Below are 11,609 nucleotides of genomic sequence, written 5' to 3'. Positions count from 1 at the left end.
GTTAAATCTTCGACCATAGCGACTAGGTAGGTGATGGGAAGCACGTAAATTTCCCTATCATCGGCTTTACATCCAATCTACTCATAGAGCAAAGATTGACCGTCCAAAATCGCAAGATTCTGGATTCGATCTAGCATCTCGTTTAGAAGCGAGAGGTCTGCCAATCCCATCTCTTGACAGTAGGCGGGATTGATTTCCAGTATGCTCAACGAAGCGTGTGACACGACTTCAAAGCGGGGATTAGCCAGGGTGAGGGCCTGGTCAGATTCGGAAGAGACCGGATCAAAACTCGAGGTTGGTTCTGAGGTGAGACTCGATCCAAAGTTATGATCTAAGGTCGGGTCTGAGGTTAAGGCCATGATATCCATGGAGTTCTCCAGCCGATCTGGCACCCAACCAGAGAGGGCAAGATTGCCACGGGAATCGGTGATATACTCCAAACTCCCAAATTGATGATCTGATTTGGGGCGAAGCTTTCAACATGGACGAGGTGTCCGGCTGAATCAGCATGAAGGACGATGCTGCCGGGCACGAACAGCTAGTCCGGGACAAAGATTTCACCGCAACCGATGTTGCTATTGATCTGAAGGTGATCCATTGATCCTTTCTTACCACACAGCGGGACCTGCATGGGCCACCAATGTCGATTCTAAAACCGGCAGATCTCGGGTAGGGGGTCCTGAGTTGTTAGTCTAGGAACAATGGTAACAGGGTATGAAGGGAAACGATGTTTACCCAGGTTCAGGTCGTCTCGAAGAGGTAAAAACCTACGTCCTGCTTTGATTACATTGATGTGATAGAGTATCAAATACAAGACGATCTACCTCGAGATCGTATGATTGTGTTCTAAACCTAAGGCTGGTAATCGTGCCTCTAAAGACTAAGCCCCACAACTTATATATGCACCGTGGGTACCTAGGTTACACGTATGGTCGGTTGCCAACATGCCGGCTATTGAGCTATTCTTGAAGTACACGCCAAGTCTTCGGAGGTTTCCATCTTGGTTACGCCGAGGTTCATGGCCTGTGGAGTCCTTCCTTGTGATGATCGGTGGGCCGCAAGCTTGCCCATGCACTGGGGTCGTGCAGGTTAGTACGCCTAGTCCAGGACACCGTCAGACTCGAACCTGGATAAACCCCTTGTGTGAGCCCCCTTCTGGTACTTCCGGCCACGTTCGCCACCCTATCGAGGGTACTGGTGGTTTCTCGTACCATCACATATATTTTACTCCATCTGCTCACAAATATAAGATGTTCTAGCTTTTTTTGTGAATCAGATGAGTGTAGACATGTTCTAGTGTGTTTGTTCATCATTTCAGTCCGTGTGTACTTCATATTAAAATATGTTAAAACATCTTATATTAGTGATTTGAGGGAGTAGCATCTAATCTGAAATGTTGGCCTCAAATCATATGGCTCACAGATAGCAAAGTCAACAATATTGGCTTAGCTGGATTAACTTTTCAAAGTCAGCCACATATTGTATGTCCTAATTTGTTGGAGGGGAGACGGGAAGTAAAATTGAGCATGGAAATTGAAAGCACTAAACTGAAAAGCTTTAGAGTTGATTCCATTTACTTAGCGATTATATTTGGAGTTAATTCCACTTTTATCCTGTATTTTCACGATTGTGACAGATATTGCCCCATTTTGTAGACTTTTCATATTTTTTACCCAATTCAAGCAAACTTGTGCCACAGATTACCCTTTTTGATTTTTCCCTTGGTCTGACTACTTGGATCCACGCCTCGGTGTTGACTGGGCTTTCCATGTCAGCGGTTTAATCCCCCAGTTCGTTTTTTCTTAGTTTAAAAATATGGTGTGCAGAGTCAACTATGAAAGCACCCATTGTATGAGTAATACCGAAGAAATGATTTCATTGCCTGACTCTAAATTACATCGTTGATTCTATGATTTCTACTGTATCTTTGTAGATGCCATATGTTCTCTTACAGAAATCTGTACATGCTATGAAATTGTAGCGTACTACTATAGCTAATTGTGCAGTCAAACAGAAAAACGCACTCCACAAAAATGAAACGTTGTTTGAGTGCTACTACAATGATCATTTTCTTTCCTTCTGCCTTACCGAGATGCAGCATGAAAGTTGGTGTCCAAGAAACTGATTTCATTTCATTTAGTAAAAGAAGTCGCATGTTCCTTGAGATTGGGGAGCTATCATGCAATAATTAAGTTCCACATGGCACTGAGTGGCCAAAGATTCCAGAGACGGTTTTGGTGTAATTTGTCAATGATGAAAAAATGTCCAATTGGCAACGACATACGCACCGAAAACTGGAGAAAAACAGTCAGTGGCAACCTGATCATTGCGATCAGAATACGCTTGTAACCTTTATGCGTCAAGATTACAGCCAACACATACATGTATGACTCTTTGGTTTAGCACGATTGAGTTAGGGCCTCTCTGATCCTCTGCATAAGAGTTTATTAGAGCCCTTTGAATCGCCGGAAGCCTTTATTTTTTTTGTGAGAAAGATTCCGAATTCAAAAACTGCAGTGCCGCTGGAGATCGACGGAGAGAGATTCTTTAATTTCATTTCGTGCCCTGAAACCCGCCCGGGCGCGGCTCTCCACGGCGACCGCCCCTCTTTCTCTCGTCACGCCCCAGTTACTGTACGAATGCAAGGCAGAGCTTTCGGGAAAAGAAGCGAGGGGACGGAAAAGACAAGGCGATAAATTACAAAGACGACCCCCAGCGGGAGCCGAGGGTCCCCTCCCCTGCTCCTCGGTGCCTTTCCCCGGCCATCGCGATTCAGGAGTCCCCTCCCCTCCCCGAACCCAACCAGAGCCAACGCCACTCCACCACCACAACTGCGCCCCTCCCCAAGGATTCCCTCGGATACCTCCCCTTCCCTCCCTCCCCAGCTCCAGCTCCGTCCCCACGCCGCGCCGTCGCGGCCCGGCCACGGCCATTGGCCTCGCTCCTCCCCTCCCCGTCGCCCTTCGGCCGGCCTCCGTCTCCCCGCGGTAAGCCTGCAGCTGCTCTCCGAGTCTTTGACTCCAGTGCCGCGAGATCTTGGTTTGGATCTGCGGCCCCGTGTCTTTCTCGGGCCGTTTACTCGTTGCGTTTGCTCTGTTCTTGTTCTTGATTCGGCACAAGGAGCGCGCGGGGGAGGGTGGGATTGCGGCTGGGCTGGTCATTTCATGTCAACATCGTTCATTCCTTTCTTTCCCCACCCCAGTTCCAGCACGCGTATCTCCGTCAAATTCTTCTTTTTAGAAGAGGCGGTCAGCTCAGCTCAGGTTGGCAGTACTAGTACCAGACGTAGCTTTCGCAGCGGCAGTGCAGTCCAGCCTTGTTTTATTTGTACCGGAACAGTTGTTGGAGTTTGGGCGATGTAGCTGTCCTTCGAAGCCCGAGTTTCTCCTTCCCAGTAATGGAGTGGAGCAGTACTTGGGAAGAACCGAGTTGGCGCATTGTTGAAAAAGGGTGGTCTTCTTTTTCTTCTTCTTCTTCTTCTTCAAGTGTTTGTTTCAGGTCTAGATTTGAAGAATCATGTGGCATTGTCACGAAATGAATGTACTTACATGAATCAATCTACAACAGAGCGTACACATTGTCTTGTCCACGACAAAATGTAGAAGAATCAAACTTCCGTAGAGGGCAAGGCTTCGGTTGAGTACATTGGGTGGGAGTGGAAAAACAGATCCGATATGTTGGCTCTCTCCAAATTAGAGCTTCTTAAAAGCATGGGTGCTTTGAGTCAGTATGACTCAGTTACAATGTTTGAGCTTGACAGCTTGTACAAGTAGCAGCCTGAGGAAGTTTTGCAAATCTCCGAGCTCTTCTCTGAAATTTGTAGTCAGACTCGATTGCATCAGAACGGCAACTGCAGTATTACCATCCGTGTCAACACCGTTCATTTACCCTTGGTTGGAGTGAGTGTCACAGTTGGATTTTTTAGGGGGTTTAATTCAGTTTGGTAGTACGAATCGTTGTATTCGTAGCAGTAGTGCAGTTTGTTTACTTGTGCCAAAACAGTTGTTGGAGTTTGGGTGGTCTGTCACGGCATTGTCCCTGAAAGCCTGAATTCCTACTTTGCAGTAATGGAATGGAGCGGTACATGGAACCAAAGTTGGTACCTACATAGCTGGTGCATTGTTGAATTTTGTTGCTGCTGTTGCGTGTTTCCCTGAAGTAATTGTTGCAACTATAGATTGAAGGATCGTCCGGCATTGTCACCAACTAAATGTTGAAGAATCAAACTCTAATAGAGGGTTTGTATTGTCGCCAACAAAATGTGGAAAACCTAATCATTAATAGAGGGTAGAGCTAGCTTGAGTACATTTGGTGGGAGTGGGAAACATATCCCATATGTTGTCTCCCTCATAGTCTTACAACTCCAAATCAGATCCTCTTAAAAGCTTGTGTGATAACAGCCTGTGGGAGCAACTCAACTCTGTTCTGTGTGAGCATATTAAGAAGCTCTTAGCACTTTCAAGTAGTTGAGAGGTCTCAGATTACTACCATACAGCTAAATCTAGTGCCTATGTCGTAGTTAAACCAGCTTAGACGTGCCAAACACATGCTGAACTAAGTGCTTTCATATTTCACAAACGTGGGTGGTTTAAATATAGGTACGGTGTACCAAAATTTCAGTTTTCTGCTTTTATTTGACAAGTCCTTGGAAGTTAGATTTAGCCTCTTCAAAATGAATCCTTTGTAATTTGATCTTTTTGTACCTATTAATTGTTCCTAATCGTTATTTGTTACAACAAGAGATCTTTCTGAACTAGATCGTTCATATATTGATATCTGACTTAATTATGTGAAGGAATATGAAACTAAAGACAAAACGACCTGGATGGAAGTCCCTCGTGCCTCTGCAGCTGAGCAGGAAATCCACCATGCGCTTCTTTCTGTTTCCCAAGGTTCAGGCATCCGGTCAATCCCCAAATGATACTCCGGTTTATCTTAATGTGTATGATTTGACGCCCATGAATGGCTACATATATTGGGCAGGCCTTGGTATATTTCACTCTGGGATTGAAGGTACTTATCTGTGCCAGATCATCTTTTTTAAGCCAATTTACTATTTATGCACCAGTTCATTTATTTCTTTTTCTCATTTCTGTTCGGTTTCGAGTTATAAATCGAACACAACTTCACTGATGCTATATTATTCACCATTCCTCCTGGATTGTTCAGATCATTCCAACTAGCTCATCACAGCTAATGTTAACAATCAATAAGTTACAGCTTACTTTTATGTACCTTTCTCCAGTAAGTTGTTACTTATTTGACTGTGCATTAAAATAACAAGTAATTCCCTACCTGAACGACATTTCTACATAGTGGAGTGGAGTTCTAGGTAAATAAAAGAGCTTATTCTGACCATCAAATTTTGTGATCGTAATGCGACTACAGGCATCTGTGTCACCAGTATCATAGCAATTTAGCACACAATGCCGCAGGTGTTCAGCTAGTACAGATTTTGGCATAGCCTATGTAAGCTCCTACATGTACTCGTATGTGCTACCAGCCTACCACTGCTGTGATTAGCTCATATTGCTACATTCATGTATAGGCATAGCCTCTGATTTTTTTATTTCTTTTGGCAGCGATAAATATGGGATGGTAGCCTATGTTGTCCTTTCTACGAAAACTATAAAATGAATGAAATAATCTTAGCATCTCTCTTGATTTTGATGGACCACTCTATATGGCATTATGGCTTAGACTTCTATCTTTCTTTCCCAAATGGGTAGCTTAGAAAGGTGAATAAATGAATATGTTTACATATATACATATGTAGACCCATCTCTTAGGCGTGAAGTAAGGGTCTTCCTGGATCTCTTCAGTCCAGTGCCTGCTGTTAGGACAAGAGCTTTTGTTATGTTCAGTTCACTCCAATTTGGTCTGCTTGTGAAAAGGTGGAACAAGAATTAAGTGAGACCTTTATTCATGTCCTGTAAAACAAAAACAAAGCCTTGCCTATCTCTTCTGTTTTGCCGTCCTCGTGCAGATCAAATTGGACAACATTTTTGGGAGTAAGATTCCATAACTGATCTGAATAACATTGTAGTCTGATTGCCTTTTTCCCCCTTGTGCAGTTCATGGCGTCGAATATGCATTTGGAGCACATGATTATCCCACAAGCGGGGTATTTGAGGTAGAGCCTCGTCAATGCCCTGGTTTCAGATTCAGGAGATCAATATATCTTGGTACGACGTGCTTAGATCCCATCCAAGTTAGGCAGTTCATGGAGCTACAGTCAGTAAACTACAATGGAGATTCTTACCATCTCATCATGAAGAATTGCAACCACTTTTGCAAGGATATGTGTTACAAATTGACCGGCAGCAAAATTCCAAAATGGGTGAATCGGCTCGCCAGAATAGGTACCATACCTTAATGCAAGCACTAGTGCTTATTATTATTAGTTGTTCAACGGTTTATTCCAAAAGGATAGACGGTTGTGATAATGTTGAGTGCATCTTAATGTGCATGGTCAGAATGCATTGAGCACTTTGACAGTTACTGCCATCATTCTTGCTGACTGTATTCCATTGCCACTTTAGTTTCTAGAAATGTAGTTTACCAAATTATTGTGTAAAGCTGTACTTTGGGATCACATCATCTGCTAGTGCAGTTCTGCAGTCTTTACAGCGACAGGACTTGAGACTTTGATAGATCAGGAAAAAGAATATAACACTCCACCAGAAAAAAAGGCAATACATGCCAGTGCACTTGACAGCTGATTTTGTTGCAGCTGAATCATCTGCTAGAGATTGAGGTCTCAGTTTTCAGTCTGAAAGGAGCGTGCTAAAATTATGAAATACAGTATGTATTAAACAGGAATTGCGGTAAAAAGCCAAACAGGAATTGCATTCAGCATGGGCTAAACTTCCGCACAACATGAAATTCATAACATGTATAGTTCAAGTCCATGGTCTGTGCAGTTGCATTCCTTGTCCAGATAAAGTCTTTAAAGAAATGGGATTCTTGTCATGTACATTGAATTTATTGCTTGTCATAGAACTTTGATGTTTTCCTGTGAGGTCCTTAAAAACTCAAGTTTATCGTTTTTCCTACAGGTGCGATCTGCAACTGCCTCCTCCCGGAGTCTCTGAAGATCTCCCCGGTCGGCCATGATCCAAACAGCCAGACCGAGGATTCAGAGAAGCGCCGTCTGCGGAACCCGTTGAGCTGTTTCTCCTCCATCTCGAGCCAGAGAGCGCTTCCCCCGTCTTCTTCCCCTTTCCCTCCATCGCCGGTGAAAGAGCCCCTTGCGAGCTCTTCGTCGAGGAAATCCAGCACTGCGTCGCTCAAGAGTAGGTAGCCCGTGTAACTTTTGAAACCAAGTTGGCTAATTCGGGCAGCGGTGCATCTGGTACTGCCGTCGCAGCTGCCAGTTAATTTTTTTTTTCCTGTCGGTGTCAGCCTAATGCTTGCTTGTTGATGTTGTTGCTGTTGTTGTATCATGTGATGTAATCCCCGTGGAAAGAGTGTGGCTACAGACGGATGTGATTTGGGTGAAGGAATTCACCTCGATTCCACCCGCTCCCTCCCTGTACTCGTGATAGACTGTCGGCCAGATTGGATTTGTATATTAGCCTGCTCTATTCTTTCAGTTCTACCTCCCCTGTCTCATCGTACCCGATATCTTCCTCCTGGGTCATATCCATGCATGCTTGTGTTGTCTCATGTGATTTTTCACCTCATCAACTGTAAATTCACTGGTCATTGCTTGGTTCAGTCTACTTCAGCAGCTCGTAAATCAGGTATCTAGACGTGTTGCCTCTGCTATGGCCATGCTGTTTACCACAGTAGTACATGTGGTTTTCTGAAGGTGGAGCAGTGTAGGCTCTAAATAAAGGCACATGGCAGTGCTCAGTTGAGCAGTGGCCGGGAGTCAGCAAAGGTGGCTACGCCTACACCGGCGGATCTGCATCTCAGCCAGCCATACAGGTGTAGTGCAGCAACTGCGCGAGCGAGCGTATAATTCCGCGGAGTGGCGCCGTGCCCACCAAGGAGAGGAGAAGGACGGAGGGAAGGACAGCGAGCGTGACAGTTTGCGGGCGCTGAAGGTGGAGCGTAAGAATGTGCTCCCATCCTACGATGATGCCCCCACGACTAAGCAACGCCAAAGCCAAAGGCACCTCTGGCAACCTGCGTACGTTGCATCCCCCACACGGCCACGGCCACGGCCACGGCGAAGGCGGGCGGGGGCCATAAAGCCGGCGACGGCGACGGGGTTCGACGAGGACGACGAGCGATGGCTCCCTCCAGACTGTCTGTATGTGCGTTTGTTTTTTCCTCGTCCGTCCGTCCGTGCGGCCGGACGGAGGTCCCTGTCAGGCGCGGTGGATGACGGGCGATGATTGATTAGGTCGTGCGCGCTTGCTTCGCGCTAGCACGTACGTGTTACTTTGGAGTTTTGATCCGTCATTTCACTCAGGTCGATCGCCCGCCTTTTATCCTTTTTTTTACAGGGCTTATCTACGCGGGAGAATGGCTTTTAAAGGCGACGGCTTGTTCGCTGCGCTTCGCTGCTGCAATCATTAGCTCCGGATAACATGGCCGCGGTTTTTCTTTCCTCCGGTCGACACGTCCAACGTCTACTCCTACTAGGATAGGAGATGCCATGTTTATGCGGCTAGCTGTACGTACGTGAGCTGAGCACCAACTCCTGCTCTGTTCCTGCTATCTCATGCTCCGAATGATGCTCAGCGTCAGTGCCTTTGCTAGTGCTACCAGTACTGTCCTGTGCACCACAAGAGAAGAGAGCAACTTGTGATGAAGGACCAAAGGAATATCATCAGGTGGTATTTTTCCATCGTTTATATCTTCTTCTTTGCTATAAAGCCCAGAACTGAGGTAAAGCCCACTCTGTTGGGCCGAAGCATCAGAAGCAAGATACAAATGTGGGAGCCAGAGAGAGAGAGAGAGAGAGAGAGAGAGAGAGAGAAGAGGTATACCGCCAAAAACATGTGCATATACGAGTTGTGAATGACGATCACACCATCAGTTCAGTTCAGTTCACCATAAATCGCTTGCATGATAATCCATACATTTTTTTTTCGAGAATGAGATAGTCCATACATGATACTTACAAAGATTGCCGATTCATAATGTACATGGCTTAGCAAATACTCCCTCCCTAAACTACAGAGGGAGTACTACGTACTACTAAGATTCACCGTTAGGGCATCCACCCATTGAAACCACCACCAATACCTACTGAGTTCTGACTTGCTGCTACGTGCATACGATTACCCGGCAATCCCGGTTGATTAATTAATTAACATTGATTGATCATAGTAAACTACTAGCACTGTTCTTTCACCCCTCTATCCAGATCAGCTGAACTGATCGTACACCCCTCCGAGGTAGCCGCCGGCCGCCAAGTCCATCATGTAGTTGGTGTAGGCGTACTCGCTCATGTAGGTGAGGTCGGTCTCCACCTCCTCCATCCCGAACTGCTGCCCCCCTACCATTGCCGTCACCGTCGAGAACGACGAAGAGCTCGGGCTGCTGCCACCCCCGCCGCCCGTTGTCGCCGCCGCCGCCGCCGCCATGGCCTTGTTCTTCTCCTCCTCCGTCTCCGCCAACCTCTCCTTGAGCCTCAGCAGCTGCATCCATATATATGCACATGTTAGTGCAGCACAAACCAGCTAGCTAGTACAGTACAGTACCCAAGAATTCTGTCATTTATGTGTGTGAAGTGTGAACTGCAGCTAGCTCCTAGCTGCATGCATGGTGTGATCGAATAAAAACAAGACTAGGCAGCCGGACTGTTGCACTGTACCTCGGCCTCGAGGTGGCAGTTGTGGACGACGACGGCGTCGTGGGCGGCGCGGAGCTTGGAGAACTCCTCCTCGATGAGCTTGCTCTTGTAGCGGGCGCGGCGGTTCTGGAACCACACCGCGACCTGCTTGGTGTCCAGGCCCAGCTCCGCGGCGAGCTGCACCTTGCGGGGCGTTTCCAGTTTACGTTCCTTCCTGAAGCTCATCTCCAGGAACTGCGCCTGCTCGTCACTCAGCCGGCGTTTCTTCGCCGCATCGTCCCCTCCCGCGCCTTCGCCTGCCGCTGCCTGCCTCGCCCTCCTCCGCCGCCGCTGCCGGCCGGCCTTCTTCTGCTCTCCACCTGCACCCACACGCACTTGAGAATCAGCAACAGCGCATTGCGGTTGAACACTCGATCGAGCACCTACGTACTAACGTACATATGGATGGTGCGCTAGCTAAATCAACGACGACATGGATAGTCGAACTTACCGGAGACGGCTGGTGTGGCGTCGTCCGCCGGGAAACCGTCCGGGAAGACGAAGGAAGGGAACAAGAGCCTCTCTCCCTCCTCGGGGCTCATCTTTCCAGTAAAGCAGGCTAACAGCAACACGAGAATACTTCTCTCTAGCTAGTAGTGCTCAAGAAATACTATATTTGATCGGCTCTGATCGATGCTTTGGGCTTTGGAGCTTGGGATATTTCGAGGGGCGAGAGAGCAGATGCCGTGCTGTCCAGTGACCGGTGTCCGAGTCTGTGAGCCTGGAGCTCGGGCGGGGGAATTTATAGAGGGAGAAGCAGCGAGGGCTGTGGAGAGGTGTGTGGTAGCAGCTCTACTACTGGCACTAGGAGTAGTAGTAGATAGGAGTTGGGGCTTAATAATTCGTGGTGTGGGGAGCCACGAGAAAGCGATGCGTGTGTCGCGCTGTGAATTGTGTCATCTACGTACCGCGATCGATCAGTGTGTCCACTTAGCTTTCCCCGGCTAATCGTGTGCTAGTTTTGGATAACGGAAAATGGAACGGGAGCAGCGTAATTAAAGCGACCGAGCGACGGAGCTTGAGTGACATGCTTGCTAGAGTACGTACGTTCTTCTACTGTACTAAGCAGGTGCTGATCTCCCCAGATTAACAGCACAGGGCCTAGCAAGGCCAAGCTGCTTGACGTCAACGAGACCCATGCACACACGCACGCACGCTTGCGCCGTACCTTTCTTCAAGAAAAGTTTGGCGCGGCTGCCAGATATCCATTTCCAAGTGTACCATGCCACACGCTTTAATTGTTTCATATCTCGCGTAAAGTATGCCTGTACGTGTGGATAGGGCTAGCAGCCGACGATCCATCCATCGACCGATGGAGCGAGCGACCATGTGAAACATCCTCTCGATCCATCGCTTAATCATTTGACCGGCCAGCCAGGGCGCTCGTACGTGCGTTGGCGTGGACACGGGTGCATCGTCCGTCATCCAGGCGGTTCCTTACGGTCTCTTCTTTCTTCTGTATAGTTTACCCCTACCCCTACCCCTCTTGCGGTGCGTACGATACGACGACCCGTAAAGTCTGTGTGAACAGTGTGCCTTTTGTGCGACACGACGGGTCGATGGGTGGATGGATTGATGGCGCGTCGACCTAGCCTAGGCGAGGTACTGAATGGCGGCTACAAATTTTGGCAAGTATTTATCTCGCACCATTGGCGTGCGCGCGTGCTGGTGTGCCTGCCCTTGCTAAAATAGTGGCATGGCCAATGGCCGATTGGCAGCTCGCCACCCAGGTAGTGTTCCACTGCTCCAAGGAACGCAACTCCTCGTGCCGCATGCATAGCCAAATTAATGAACGTAGTACAATTACAACACGCGGTGC

General features: G+C 47.6%; 2 protein-coding genes across 2 annotated transcripts; one reads left to right on the top strand and one right to left on the bottom strand.

The window, feature by feature from the left end:
- The first annotated feature begins 2,729 nt into the window (after positions 1 to 2,729).
- LOC123093108 (deSI-like protein At4g17486) lies at positions 2,730 to 7,600 on the top strand. The gene is made up of 4 exons (XM_044515019.1): positions 2,730 to 2,987; positions 4,796 to 5,013; positions 6,075 to 6,362; positions 7,059 to 7,600. The coding sequence occupies exons 2-4, from the start codon at positions 4,800 to 4,802 to the stop codon at positions 7,301 to 7,303; spliced, it is 747 nt and encodes a 248-aa protein (XP_044370954.1). The 5' UTR covers positions 2,730 to 2,987; positions 4,796 to 4,799; the 3' UTR covers positions 7,304 to 7,600.
- Positions 7,601 to 9,002: 1,402 nt separating this feature from the next.
- On the bottom strand, positions 9,003 to 10,518 carry LOC123095118 (homeobox-leucine zipper protein HOX12). Its single transcript, XM_044516939.1, has 3 exons — positions 10,242 to 10,518; positions 9,773 to 10,110; positions 9,003 to 9,596 (listed from the first exon to the last, which is right to left on the bottom strand). The coding sequence occupies exons 1-3, from the start codon at positions 10,330 to 10,332 to the stop codon at positions 9,324 to 9,326; spliced, it is 702 nt and encodes a 233-aa protein (XP_044372874.1). The 5' UTR covers positions 10,333 to 10,518; the 3' UTR covers positions 9,003 to 9,323.
- Between the last annotated feature and the right edge of the window lie 1,091 nt (positions 10,519 to 11,609).

This window comes from Triticum aestivum, chromosome 4B (assembly GCF_018294505.1).
Source record: "Triticum aestivum cultivar Chinese Spring chromosome 4B, IWGSC CS RefSeq v2.1, whole genome shotgun sequence".
NCBI classification, from domain to species: domain Eukaryota; kingdom Viridiplantae; phylum Streptophyta; class Magnoliopsida; order Poales; family Poaceae; genus Triticum; species Triticum aestivum.
Note: the sequence above shows the minus strand (reverse complement) of the source record. Positions and strands in the feature narration are given on the sequence as shown.